Source organism: Drosophila arizonae, chromosome 3 (genome assembly GCF_054131065.1).
Source record: "Drosophila arizonae isolate 15081-1271.41 chromosome 3, UAZ_ARI_1.0, whole genome shotgun sequence".
In the NCBI taxonomy this organism is placed as follows: Eukaryota; Metazoa; Arthropoda; class Insecta; order Diptera; family Drosophilidae; genus Drosophila; species Drosophila arizonae.
This window is the reverse complement of record NC_142923.1, coordinates 27,778,342-27,793,323: the sequence shown is the minus strand read 5'-3', so window position 1 is coordinate 27,793,323 and position 14,982 is coordinate 27,778,342. Positions and strand designations below refer to the sequence as shown.

General features: G+C 35.7%; 1 protein-coding gene across 2 annotated transcripts; it reads right to left on the bottom strand.

Moving 5' to 3' along the window:
- Nucleotides 1-23: 23 nt before the first annotated feature.
- Nucleotides 24-14,607, bottom strand: LOC108611489 (uncharacterized). Of its 2 annotated transcripts, none has more exons than XM_089463370.1 (6): nucleotides 13,987-14,607; nucleotides 13,552-13,728; nucleotides 8,593-8,915; nucleotides 5,019-5,076; nucleotides 451-752; nucleotides 24-388 (listed from the first exon to the last, which is right to left on the bottom strand). In XM_089463370.1, the coding sequence occupies exons 1-6, from the start codon at nucleotides 14,408-14,410 to the stop codon at nucleotides 212-214; spliced, it is 1,461 nt and encodes a 486-aa protein (XP_089319496.1). In that variant the 5' UTR covers nucleotides 14,411-14,607; the 3' UTR covers nucleotides 24-211. The 2 variants fall into 2 exon arrangements, with proteins under 2 accessions (XP_089319496.1, XP_017859664.1); XM_018004175.2 differs by having other exon boundaries at nucleotides 8,593-8,921; nucleotides 13,987-14,605.
- Nucleotides 14,608-14,982: the final 375 nt, after the last annotated feature.

The window sequence follows — 14,982 nt, the reverse complement described above, 5'->3', positions numbered from 1 at the left end:
CGATTTAGAATACATTAGGCAGATTAAAAAACAAGACAACTAAGCATTTATTTATTGAAACATATAGATAATAAATATATGTTAATAATGTTAAATGTAATTATTGTAATTTTTCTTTCAAATATCAGTATGTATATGTAAATAGTAAATTGTCTTAAAATAGACAACTCTAGACTAATCTAAGCCTAATTTAAATACACAAAATTATGTACTAAATAACTATATCTGCTTCAAGCCCCAACGATTCCGAGTGCTTTTTCGCTTTCATGCGTAAATCCGCTATGCTAGAATTTTTGTGCGCTGCAGCAAAGGCAGCCAAGTGAAGCGGATATTGCGGCAACGGAAAAAGTCCAGCGGGTCTACTTCTATTGTTTATTGCGGCTGCATACTAAAATGGCACACAAATATATTTAACAAAATACAATTTGAATTGTAAAATGCTCAATTTACCTGATGAGCTGCAGCTGAGAGTATAGCTGGATCGAAGGCGGAAAATGCAGCCGCTGCTGCAACGCTGCCTGAAAAATGTTCGGCAGCGGCCGTTACAACGGATATCGGAGATGGAGGCCGTTTATTAATTAAATTGACGGCGCTCTTTCCGCCAGTTTGTTGCGGCACACTGCAAAGTCCATTCGACGAGGGAATCATCGTCGTATTTGTGTTTCGGATATTGGCCAGGTTAACATATGGTGCAACACGACAAGGCTCGAGCGGCGTCGACACCGGCGGACTTCGACTGCTCAATAAAATCCCTGAAATATGCAAAAATCTTTTTAATAAGAAATCAATAAAATTTAAATATATAGCAATTCTATTTTTTCATTTAAATTCTTTTGAAAACAAAAACTCTGTTATTATATTAACATATACATATATTCATTGTAAGCAATAATGAGATTCCCGCTCAAACGAAACCGACGGCAAAAACTTTCTTCGTGGTCTAAAAACAGACAAATAAAACTACAAACAAATTCTGTAAAAGGAAACAGCACGAACCCTAAACCTTAATAGTTCTATCTCCACAACTTTGAAAGATATAATTTTCAATCCCACTTAAGAGAACACAACTGAATGCATGTATGTGTGTTATTTTCGGTTTATTTAAAGAGGAGGTAAAAAGTAATCTCTTGTCTAATTTAAGGATATGCTTTATATAGGCAGTACATACTATATAGACGTAGCTATGCAACTTCAATGTCTTAATTAAATAATAAACTTATTGTAATTACAATGGAATTGTTTTAATAATTTTAGTATTTTATGCTAAATAGATGATTGAGGATGATGACCAGAAAAAGGAAATAATTTCATTCTGAAACAGTTAGCTAACTACTTATAATATTGCATATTAAATTATAAATAGCTTATTGTCTTATTACCTCAAGTTTATGTTCATTCCAAATTAGCTTCAAATTAAAATATAATTTAGTTTTAATAACATAATAATAGGTTGTAGCTTTCAAGTATTATACAAGTTAAAATGAAAGACTATCGAGTAAATAATGAACAAAGTGTCAAGGTAAATAAATTTGTACTTCACATTTACGGATAATTCGACAATAACACTCTTGACTAATGTTGGAAATTAATATAGACGAAAGCCAAAAAGAGCTGCATTCGTAATTCGATCTCATTTTTAAAGCATTCGTTTTTATGCAATAATACGATTTTATTAAAAAAAAAAAACCAAATATTTTAAGGTACCATTGGTAACATATTTTAAAATTCGTTGTCCAACCTTGGTTTGGAGAGTTATTAGCCTAAGTACTTTCACTTATTAAATGAAATGAAGTTTAGTGTTATATCGGTCAGTATATCCCATATGTGTATGAAGTGAATGCATTCCCATGATGCTTAATATTCCGCACAATATGTTGATTCGCTTATTCCAACCCAGTCCCTAATTGCATTTCCTGTTTCCCTTCTCTACTTGAGTAAGTCTGATTCTATGTGTAAATAATTTACATAAGGGCATACCTTAATACAAGTACATAAATACAAATGAACATCCCAATTTGGCAAATCGGTACAAAAATTCGTGACAAGTAATTGAATTCATTTTCTAATTTATTGCCATGAAAACACCCTCGGGCTGAACTGAGCTGAGTCGAGGGCTGGATTCGCCGGATTCTGTCGCACTTACTGCTGCCACAATCTGCTGCTGGGGTCGCCCCCAGCACTCGACCAAGGCCAGACGGACACATATCAAAATGACACTCCAGGGAGTACAAGGCCAAGACCAGGTTGGCCTCGTCATTTATGCAGTGTTTTGCTTTTGGGGCGATAAAAAGTCTGAGAATTGATATAAGTCCATAAAACGATTCCTTACTCTGTATGAAAAAGGTTGTGTGTGTGTGCTTTTTTATTCGAATTTTAATTTGATTACTTTATTTTTGCTACCACGGCCCTCTAGACACCACGTCCCTTCCCCTCCAACAAATCCATTTCATTCAACAATTTATGTCCAAGCCCATGCACTTTAGTTAAACTCGAGCAAACTGAATCCTTGATATATTGTAGGACCTAATGCTATTTCTTAACATGCATGGAAGTTTTTCGTGTTGCTATGAAATATAGCTAAAAGAAAATCATAATAATAATAAAAATAATATATAAGTGGATGTCAGAATTACGTGCTACTAAGGCAAAGTAGTCCTATTATACACATAGTCCTATATTGCATACAGATTACATTTTGGAGCTTAACGAGCACTGTTAACTTAAATTTTTGTAGCTTAACAGAGCACTGTTAAGTGGCTTTAGATTTTGCAGTACTTTTTCGAAAGATCACTTTAAGTTTTTACAAAAGTGGAAGTTACTTTTAAATGAATTTATTATTATTGATCAGCTCAAAATGAAAATATCTAAAATTACATGGACATTCTTACGGATGTTCAGAATGACACGAATGCCGTAACTGTGTAAAAATGTAAATTAGAGTTATAAGTGCAAATATTACAGCAAAATAGTAAGTACATGTAGGGTATATTGCCCTACATGGAAACCTTATCATCCTGAAATATGTACATATATATTTGTAGCAAGCGTGTATATTTTGAAAATCGAATTTTATATTTAATATTGATACTATAGCATTTAAGGCTTCAAAATGGGAAGAATTTGACAATCGCGTTTTCTTTTTTAGGTGAACTTTTACAGGTATCGTTAAGACTACAGGTAAATAAAGTCTTCCTCGTACAACTTATATTAATTTTCCAGTGATAAGTACGTACTGCCACATAAGAGCACCCCAGCTCAATAGCTTCAAAGACTTAAAACAGTGCAGCAGTATCCAATAATTGTTATGGCGCAACGAACTTTGCCTCTTGCACAGCCATAAATGAGTCTCAGAGCGGAGTCCCCGTCGTGCACTCTGTAGCCAAATTCATAAAGTCATAATTAATAGATATCATACTGCCAGACCAGCAGGATACTGCAGTGTAGAGCTGAAGGCAAGAGCGAGAGAGCAATATGTAAATTTAATTTACATCAATTTAATAATTGTAAGTGTGTAGGGATTTTCTATATCAAGAAGCTGCCCGGCCTCAAGCCCAAAACTTTTCCACTTTTACGTTTTCTCTTTAATTTCTATTTGCACCCTCCTTACGTTCGTTAATGCCGTGCTAAGCCACAATCCTTCCTCGTCGTTATATCGAACACGGCGTTGATTTGAATTTATGCAAATTTAAAAGAACACGGCAATTAGTTAAGTAAATGTTGAAAGTTTACAGCTTAACTGTGTAATGCCGCAGTTGTCTTAATGTACAGGGCTCCCTCTGTGAAAATATTTAACCAACTGTTTAACACAATATGTCATGGTTTCGCAGTTTATTCAAATGTATCATCATTAATATATCAAAACCTTCACCCTCTTCTTTCTCTCTTGGTCTCGCTCTCTCTCTCTCTCTCTGTCTCTCTCCCTCTCTCTCTCTCTCTCTTTGATTGCTTCCTTCCCGTTCATTCATCAACGCCCCCCCAACCGGGCCGTAGCTCCGCTCCCCTCCGCTCAACTCTGCACGGATAACATTTTTATTTTCCACTTTTACGGCCGGAATATTTAATTTGATTAAGTTGGCAATGATTTGTGTCGCTGTCACCAGGCCGTATATATATGTATATACATAGATATACCACATATATACAAGAGGGTATATTTTGTTGCGATTTTCGAAAAATCACAGCAGATGCGAGATGCAGAGTTTCAGATTTTAAGCAATAATTTTAATTTTATGTTTGATTACGTACAAATTTGCTGTATACACGTTCTTGAAATGAAAAGGGTATATGTATTATTTTTTGCATAGTATCGTATCGTGTATTGATGTCTGTCAAGAGTTTTGAAATTTAATAGTTCATTTATTTATTTATCTTTGGCTTGGGTTTTGAAATTTAATAAACGTTTTAAAAAGGGCTTTACATAGTGATTTTTGTTAGGATTTTATCATTCAGATTGATCAAGTTATATATATGTAAATATATTTGTCGAAGCGTAGAAAACTACATACTACACACATTTAAACACTAACCCTACAATATATACCTAGCACTCATCAATTTTTTTTTTACTCGTCCACATATAGTAATGAATATGTTTACATTTATAACTCTCCAAAGGGAAGAAGTGGAGCCTTTTGATGAATAAATTTCCATTTATCACATATATATATTAAAGTATATTTCGGAGAGAAGAGGGCGAACAAAAAAAGTTTAGCTACATTTACAGGTTAAAAGCTAGATTAAATGCTTGGACAAAAAGAGTGATATGCTGTCGGATACACCCGATTTATATCTTGTTATTCGTTCGATTACAAATTTTCTTTAGATATTCTAGACGCACTTTTAAAGATATAAGAATAATTAGTTTGATAAACCCAATCTGTATGCTAGAGTTATGTTTTTTAAAAATATTTAAAATTCAACTGATAAACTCAGTTAGTAAGATATCTTTAAAGAACAAATTATACTCGTTAAAGATAATCCTGAATGCTGCAGATACATAAATATACAAAAATACTTACCCTTATGCATTTGATTTTCATGTTTTCGACATTTCGCTCTTCTATTTTGAAACCAAACCTGCAAAAATACAGAAAATTAAATGAAATTTATAATTCATGTTCTATTATAGAATGGCTGAGTATACAGAAAGGGTATATAAATGTAGTGTTTTGTATACCTTGAAAATATATTTAAATTTAAAATAAATCATAAATCATAATATAAATATATGTAAGTATAAGAGAACTAGTACCAAAAGAACTACCACCTTATATTATTGAACAGCTATAACAAAATAGCTATTTATTTATATTTTAGATAAGGTATAAATATCTCAAAATCCTAATACATAAATTTCCGTTAAATGACTTAAGAGCTTTTATCTGAAATTTGCCAAACATATATCGAATGTCCATTTGTGGAAGAGCTAGAAAAAACTATAACGAGCTCTAAGTGTAGGCATTGCTCATTTCCATTAGTTAGGATAAATTGATTGTAAATTGTCATGTGTAGGACGGGACTTGTAATTTATAGTACTGCTGGAGGAACCAGTAGCTGGTTCATATATTACCACACAGCGGTCCATTAAGAGTCGCCCTGATTGAGCATTTAACTTGTAATCGGCCCCCTGTTGTTACCACGAATCTCTTACTTCCGTATAATTGTAACGAAGGGCGGCGTAAACCACTTAACACCCCATATCGTTCTCTTCGTAACTCTGGTGGTTGCAAAGACAAATTTTGTGACACAACTAACTCTTGGTGTAGAGTAGAAAGCACCGTTATAATGAATATAAATTGTATTTCAATTTGGGCCCAGTACATTGGCTAACTTCTGCATATTAATCATTATTCTTTATTTGCCAGTCCAAAAATGTTTGATGACAGCTCTTAATACTCTCGTTGAAGGAATGAAAGGCGTTTATTGGTTTTGTAGAATGTTAATACAAGTACGTCATAAGCATTTTTTATTCGAGCTATCATCTTAAAAACAAGTAAGAAGGCTCCAGTCGAGACTGCTCGACTAGGAGATACCCTGAACCCTCCAAGCTGATATTCTAATCATTCCGCACTTCTTTTATGCACACATACATACACATGCATCCACACGCACGCATAAGCCTGCGCTCTGCTAACTGCGCAGTAAGCAGCGACTGCGCTTGGGCTGCGTTGCAATGTGGGCAATATTATGAGAATTTATTTGTTGAATAATTTCTTTTGTAGACCTACAATCTTAATGAAACTTACAGAACGTAATCATAATGTTCAAATGTATGTACATTCCAAAGCACAAGTCTCTAGTACTTGAAATGCGTTTTTTACAAATTGGGGGCGAAGGGGGCGTGGTTACCAAAAATCGGTAAATTACAAAATCTTTGTATTCATTAACTTTATATACAGCGCAAATTTGAAGACTCCAGGTTTAAAAGTGTTCAAATTAGGCTAAAAAAACAAAATCAAATTTTCGATTATTCTCGATAAAAAAGTTATCGGACAATTTATCGAAAAAATAAAGCAAACTCGTACTGCGTATGGTACTCACGAGTATGCATGCCAAATTTCAGCTCTCTAGCTCTTATAACTTCTGAGATCGACGCACTCATACGGACGGACGGACGGACGGACAGACGGACAGGGCTATATCGACTCAGCTCGTCGCGCTGATCAAGAATATATATACTTTGTGGGGTCTGCCACGCCTCCTTCTGCCCGTTACATACTTTTTCACAAAACCATTATACCCTGATTTCCCATTTTCAATGGGTTCAGGGTATAATAAACGATATTAAAATAAAACCAAATAGTGCTCTGAATTGTATGTAACAGGCAGAAGGAATCATCGCAGACCCCATAAAGTATATATATTCTTGATCAGGATGACGAGCTGAGTCGATATAGCCCTGTCCGTCTGTCCGTCCGTTCGTATAAGCAAAAGGATCTCAGAAGAAAAATCGGCATTGTTTTTTCAGCCTAATTTGAACACTTTTAGACCCGGGGACTTCAAATTTGCGTTGTATTTAAAGTTAATGTAGACAAAGATTTTGTTATTTACAGGCTTTGGATACCACACCCCATTTACCACCAATTTGTAAAAAACGCATTTCAAGTACTAGAGACTTGTACACACATTTTAACAATATGATTACGCTCTGAAAGTTTCATTAAGATTGTATGTCTACAAAAAAAATTATTCAACAAATAAATTCTCAAATTATTGCCCACATTGCAGTGCAGCCCAAGCGCAGCCGCTGCTTACTGCTCAGTTAGCAGAGCGTGTGCTTATAAGTGCATGTGTATGCATAAAAAAAGTCCAGATGATTAGAATATCAGCTTGGAGGGTTTAGGGTATCTCCTAGTCGAGCAGTCTCGACTGGAGCCTTCTTACTTGTTTGTTATCGATTAAACCTCTTATGGAAATCAGTTATGTCTCCTACAAATTTACAGCTAAAGAGTTCAAATATAAATATAGATTTGGGTTTATTTTGTAGAGTTTCTTGTTATAATTCAACCCTCACCCCCAAATCCACCCCTTTCTTCCAAGTATTTTGTTTGAACATTCCTTCTAAGCAATTCTTTTAAGTATTTGCTGTATTTCCTCTATGTATATCCACCAAGTCTTATTCTAAGTATTTCTTTCACGTATTTTCTCCAAGTATTTCCTGCAAGTATTTTTTCCTGGTATATGCTCTAAATATCTCCTTTAACAATTAACTAACTAAGAATTTCCACTGAGTATTTCCAGAAAGTATTTTTAGTAAGAATTTGTAGTATTCCAGCAAATCTTTCCAGTGTATATTTCTACTAACTATTTCCCCCAAGTCTTTAAAACTTAGCTTCACTGCACGACTGACCCCCACCAAGCCTGGGCGACTGAAAAAATGCTACAGCTGCCCTTTATAGGGCGACTTTCACTCAAAGCCTATGTAAGTCGCGCTCAAATGCTGAGCCCGACGCCAGGTAGGAGTCGTTGAAGTCGTAGCTTAAGTCCCCAATAGCAAAACTCGCTGTTGCTGCAAGAATTCTAGCTTCGTTTTACTGCATAAATATAGATAACTTAAATGATTTACTATAGTTCTTCTTCATCCCTTGCGTTTCTTAGGAAGCCAGAATGAGAGATAGACGGAGAGATAGATATAGAAATACACTCATAGTTAAATAAGATTACCTCATTACGCTGCTCAAGAATATTTATGCTTGATAATGATAAATGTTGATGTGTTGATATCTAACACATTATCACATTTAACACATTGTACATTATCACATATAATCATTAGATAGCATAGACTGCAGTTTCTTCTGCTCTATAATTCTCTTAGGGACTACGCCATCTGCATAGTCTGTCTCGATTTCTGGCTAATTCAAATAATATGTGTGTGTGCGTATGTATGTGCATGTGTTGTTTCTTGTGTAATCAGAAAAGACGTGAGGAATCATTGGAATACCAGTCCTTGGAAGGATTAAGAGAAAATCTAAAATTTATCTCTCACAATTTTACAGAACGTTGAATTCCCAAAGACTTGATTCTTGTATAAATCCACTAGTAGACAGTCGGTTACACCTGAATTCCACATCCTTACTTTCTGTCTCTTACCTGCACTCGTGCTTCGCTCAGTCCCAAGCGCTGACTCAGCTCCTCCCGCATAAAGGCATCTGGGTAATGGGTCTCTTCGAAGAGTCGCTCCAGTTCGTTGAGCTGCTCAAGCGTAAAATTTGTGCGCGATCTTCGCTGCTTGCTGCTGAGTCCAGAGTGTTCCATGCGGGCGATATTTGTGTCTCCTATGTTTGACTGCGGCTCCGGCGATATAGATATAGACTTCTCCGAGCTGACCACCTTATGCAACGATAGCTCCGGGCAATTGCTATCATTGGAGCATTCATTGTTATTAATATTGATTGTTGCAGATGTTTTCATTTCTGTTGCTTTTGCAAGGAAAGTGAATGAAATGACAAATTTATGGTGTTAGTTACTTATTTGGTAGTTAAAATTTTAAATTCATATATATATATATATATATATATATATATATATATATATATATATATATGACAAGTCAAAATTAACACAAATAGTACACATACATTCATACGTGTGCGATAAGAAGTGTATAATCAAAATTGCAAATTGTCTTGTCTTGTATAACACTTATTCTCTTCAGCTTTTATAATGTGTTGCACTTTTATTTTATCACATACAATTCACATACTATTTACTTCGAATTCGATACACAAATCACCTTTGTATAATTTATTTTCCTATATAATAAGATGAAGTTATATGCAAACCAATAGACATTCCTAGATTAGCTCAAAACAGATTCATATAACTTCTGTTTACTGCTCTCTAACAATAATAATGCCATTTTTATACCCTGAACCCATTGAAAATGGGAAATCAGGGTATAATGGTTTTGTTGAAATGTATGTAACAGGGAGAAGGAGGCGTGGCAGACCCCACAAAGTATATATATTCTTGATCAGGGCGACGAGCTGAGTCGATTTGGCCCTGTCCGTCTGTCTGTCCGTCTGTCCGTCTGTCCGTCCGTCCGTCTGTCCGTCTGTCCGTCTGTCCGTCTGTCCGTATGTATGAACGCGTCGATTTCAGAAGATATAAGAGCTAGAGACTTCAAATTTTTTTTTAAATGTCCGTAATTACAGCGCGCATATCAAGTTTATCATTAAAATTCGATAACTCATCCCGATCTTTTTTTATCGATAAAAAACCTTATCGAAAACCAGTTATAAAATTATATCTTCTAAACCTTTATTGCTAGAGTCTCCAAATTTTTAATGTATGCTTACATGCAATTTATACAATTTCGGTTTTTGTTAAAATTTACCCCCCACCCTTAAATTCACCCCCTCACCCTCACTTTTTTAAAAAGCGTATTTCAAATACTAGAGACATGTGCTTTAGCAATTACATGCATATCCATGTTATAATTATAATCTGAAAGTTTCATGAAGATCGTACGTCCATAAAAAAAGTTATTAAACAATTAAGTTCTCATAGTAAGCGCACACTGCAACCCATGCGTGTTTATGCGTGGGTGCTTGTGTGTGTATGTGTGTGTGTGTATGTGTATGTATGCGTGTGTGTGTGTATGTGAGTCTGTATGCGTGTGTGTGTGTGTGTATGTGAGTCTGTATGCGTGTGTGTGTATGTATGCCTGTGTGTGTGTGTGTGTGTGCGTGTTTCTTGTGTAAGCTGAAAGACGCGAAAAATTATTGAAATATCTATTGCTCCAAGGGTTCAGGGGATCTCGTAGTCGAGCAGTCTCGACTAGAGCTTTCTTACTTGTTATACCCTGAACCCATTTTCAATGGGAAATCAGGGTATAATGGTTTTGTTGAAATGTATGTAACAGGCAGAAGGAGGCGTGGCAGACCCCACAAAGTATATATATTCTTGATCAGGGCGACGAGCTGAGTTGATTTGGCCCTGTCCGTCTGTCTGTCCGTCTGTCCGTCTGTCCGTCCGTCCGTCTGTCCGTCTGTCCGTCTGTCCGTATGTATGAACGCGTCGATTTCAGAAGATATAAGAGCTAGAGACTTCAAATTTTTTTTAAAATGTCCGTAATTACAGCGCGCATATCAAGTTTATCATTAAAAATCGATAACTCATCCCGATCTTTTTTTATCGATAAAAAACCTTATCGAAACCCAGTTATAAAATTATATCTTCTACACCTTTATTGCTAGAGTCTCCAAATTTTTAAAGTTTGCTTATATGCAATTTATACAATTTCGGTTTTTGTTAAAATTTACCCCCCACCCTTAAATTCACCCCCTCACCCTCACTTTTGTAAAAAGCGTATTTCAAATACTAGAGACTTGTGCTTTTGCAATTACATGCATATCCATGTTATAATCATAATCTAAAAGTTTCATGAAGATCGTACGTCCACAAAAAAAGTTATTAAGCAATTAAGTTCTCATAGTAAGCGCTCACTGCCGCCCATGCGTGTATATGCTTGTGTGTGTATATGTATGTAATTGTTTGTGTATGTGTGTGTGTGTGTATGTATGTGTGTGTATGTATGCCCGTGTGTGCGTGCGTGCGTGCGTGTGTGTGTGTGTGTGTGTGCGTGTTTCCTGTGTAAGCTGAAAGTCGCGAAAAATTATTGAAATAGCTATTACTCCAAGGGTTCAGGGGATCTCGTAGTCGAGTAGTCTCGACTAGAGCTTTCTTACTTGTTATACCCTGAACCCATTTTCAATGGGAAATCAGGGTATAATGGTTTTGTTGAAATGTATGTAACAGGCAGAAGGAGGCGTGGCAGACCCCACAAAGTATATATATTCTTGATCAGGGCGACGAGCTGAGTTGATTTGGCCCTGTCCGTCTGTCTGTCCGTCTGTCCGTCTGTCCGTCTGTCCGTATGTATGAACGCGTCGATTTCAGAAGATATAAGAGCTAGAGACTTCAAATTTTTTTTTAAATGTCCGTAATTACAGCGCGCATATCAAGTTTATCATTAAAATTCGATAACTCATCCCGATCTTTTTTTATCGATAAAAAACCTTATCGAAAGCCAGTTATAAAATTATATCTTCTACACCTTTATTGCTAGAGTCTCCAAATTTTTAATGTATGCTAACATGCAATTTATACAATTTCGGTTTTTGTTAAAATTTACCCCCCACCCTTAAATTCACCCCCTCACCCTCACTTTTGTAAAAAGCGTATTTCAAATACTAGAGACTTGTGCTTTGGCAATTACATGCATATCCATGTTATAATCATAATCTGAAGTTTCATGAAGATCGTACGTTCACAAAAAAGTTATTAAGCAATTAAGTTCTCATAGTAAGCGCACACTGCAGCCCATGCGTGTTTATGCGTGGGTGCTTGTGTGCGTATGTGTTTGTGTATGTGTGTGTATGTGTTTGTGTATGTGTGTGTGTGTATGTGTATGTGTGTGTGTATGCGTTTGTGTATGTATGCGTGTGTGTGTATGTGTGTCTGTATGCGTGTGTGTGTATGTATGCCTGTGTGTGCGTACGTGCCTGTGTGTGTGTGTGTGTGCGTGTTTCTTGTGTAAGCTGAAAGACGCGAAAAATTATTGAAATATCTATTGCTCCAAGGGTTCAGGGGATCTCGTAGTCGAGCAGTCTCGACTAGAGCTTTCTTACTTGTTGTATACCGTTTAGGTATTTCTGTTAACTCATATATTATAAATTTCATATATAACCAAATTTAATATAACCCTGGTGTATGTCACGAACATTTCTAATTTCATATACACTTGAACACTTGAGGGTACCTAATAATTATAAATTATATATTTCAAGTCTCTTTATATCGCAAAAATAGAAGAGGATGTGAAAGTCTAGATATTGTCCAATTATCGTCACTTTTTAAGTATTATAAATTATAAAGTCACCAGTTACATATTCATATTAGATTAAGCTAAGGTGATATGTATCATGTGCATAATTTTTAAGCAAAAGGGGTAATTCGATTTACGAAAGTGAATTAGTATATTGGTTTTGTGCAATGCCCGTCTTGCTGTCCGTCCGTCTGTCCTGGAAGACATACTAGTGTATGTATATCTCCGATTTATAAAGCGTTAAAATTTTCCCGATCCGCCCACTAGGGCGTGACAAATCAGAAAATGCATTTTCCGATATACCAGAAATCATATTAGTTGGTGAAGATCCGCATCGACCACCCAAGATTACGAGCTATGGCGGATATATCTACGCCAATGGGGCGTGTCAAAAAAACGGTATCTCATAGAGGTTTAAAGCTAGAACGCTGAAATTTCGCACGTACACTAATGTTATGAATATAAAAAGATTAATGAATGAAAATTATACGTTTACCCCATTAGGGGCGTGGCAAATCGGACATGAAAATATAATGATTTTTTTAATTCTGCTCTATTTTGAACCCTATTAATGCTAGAGGCCTAAAATTTGGTATATTTACTCGGGCTGACCATCCAAGACCAAAAAGCTTTGACGGATATCTGTCCGCCCACAGGGCGCGTGGCAAACGGCAAAAGTTTATATCTCCTAAAGTATAATAGCTAGAAGCTTCAAATCGAAAAATGCCCTGTAATTTTAACATTTTTGCTGCTAAATTGCTGATGGGATGTGAATGTGTATGCCGTAGTCGGTAACGCCCGACTGCAACGTTCTTTCTTGTTATTATGTGTATTTCGCTTCATTTACAGCTAAAGAGATGCAATTTGAAGCTGCAATATATTCTGAATTATATGCGGAGTTCGAGTTTGGAATACAGACCCAGATGAAAATAGTTTATATGACTACGCTCATGTCGCAGAATTGAAATTTACTGCAAGTGGGTGACTGTAGAATATTTTTTTATACCGTGTTTAGTAAGTATTTGGACCAGATTCCTCAACATTTAACAATCAGTCATCTGCTTTAAAAAGGGAATCCTTAGCTTATTTTTTGTGGCCATTGAAAAAATCAATTTCATTATCAATTTTGCTGTTCAATCATTAGCAAAGAATCCTGTTTTATCATTTCTTGTACTATGCTCCATTTACTTATTTTATTTTTTATATTTATTTATATTTACTTGATGAGCTCTCGATGTCAGGAACTGGCATATTATTCATGCACTTGCTGCTGGTTTTACTATCCGAGTCTTGAAATTTTACGATCAGGTCACCATTCACTTTCGAGTTATTCGCCGTGCTAGAAATACATGCAGTTGAATCGTCGAAACGGGAAGATCTCTTTTCACACTTTTCATCTGAAATTATAGGAAATCGGAATTAAAGGGCAACTAAACAGGATAATCATGGGAATCAACCGCATCCTAGATAGGTAATAGGTAAGATACATATCTATATCAACTTATTTTCGTTAATACTTTGATCTGTTACTTAAGTTTCACGAAAATAAATAAGTTCTACAATATATATTTAAAAAAGTTCCAGTCTTTTCATTCCAAAATGAAGTTATCTTATCGAAATAATTTTAAATTAATTAATTAGGCAAATAGACTTACCTTCTGATTGTGTATCCGATACCAATAGATCGGAAATCAACCAGTTCTTAGGCTTTGGGGCAGGATCAGTCTTACGGAGCTCTTCACTATCCGAAATAGTTGCAATCGATTGCTGTTGAAGCGAACGGATTTTGACTAGAGAGAGGGGCTTGGGCAGACTCGTATCATCCTCCGAGCTGTTCTCTTCGGCTACCGAAATATCGGTGATATCAATGTCCATGGACTCTTCACCGTTAGCACAGTTCTCAACAGATACACGGCCCAATCCGCTCGGGCTCACTAATATGGACTTTGTTGCCGTTGTTGTGGCGTCGGCCAGTTTATGGATGCGCGCACTCGTCATCGAGTTGAACAAATGGTTGACTCGATTATTTGTTAAATTGAACTCAAATGATTTATTTACAAACTGTGCTAATTGCTCCATGCTGGCTCACTATAATTACAAATTATGTTTTTTATCCAATATCGAAATCTTCTTCACAGCACTTTCACTCCGATGCATCATAGTTGCTCTTGCAAAATAAAACGCTCGACTACTTCGCAGGAAACGCCAATGGCATTACAGGTCCCCATACAGTTCCATTCCAATTCAAATAAAAAACTTATATAGAGCTAAACTCTCTCTCTCTAAGTTGATTTTTTTTTTTTTTTTCTTCTTATACTCTTAACGGCTGCGCATGCCATTCTGCTTCTGCTTCTTCCACCTTTCGCCCCCACTGGAAGAGAGCAAAGCTCACACACAAACACAGAAACACTCACACATGCATAGAGATGCCTTAGATCAACAAGCATTTGAGATTTGGCACATATTTTAATATTTAGTTAATTGTAGTTTAATTAACATATTTGAAATATTTTACGCTAATTACGCCGAAATTGAATACAAATATTAAGAAATATATTTATTCAATTAATATTTAGTATTTATTGTAGTTAGCAGGACAAATTGAATTAAATAACTATAAATTTTATTATTTTTATTTATTTTTAATTATT

What these genes read in the sequence shown, in the direction of transcription:
- LOC108611489 (XM_018004175.2), bottom strand. Translation starts at nt 14,410, where the DNA reads ATGGAGCAATTAGCACAGTTTGTAAATAAATCATTTGAGTTCAATTTA. An exon ending in ATCGGATACACAATCAGAAG is followed by an intron (nt 13,729 to 13,986) that starts GTAAGTCTATTT and finishes CTATAATTTCAG; the next exon opens with ATGAAAAGTGTGAAAAGAGA. An exon ending in TGAAAATCAAATGCATAAGG is followed by an intron (nt 753 to 5,018) that starts GTAAGTATTTTT and finishes TGCATATTTCAG; the next exon opens with GGATTTTATTGAGCAGTCGA.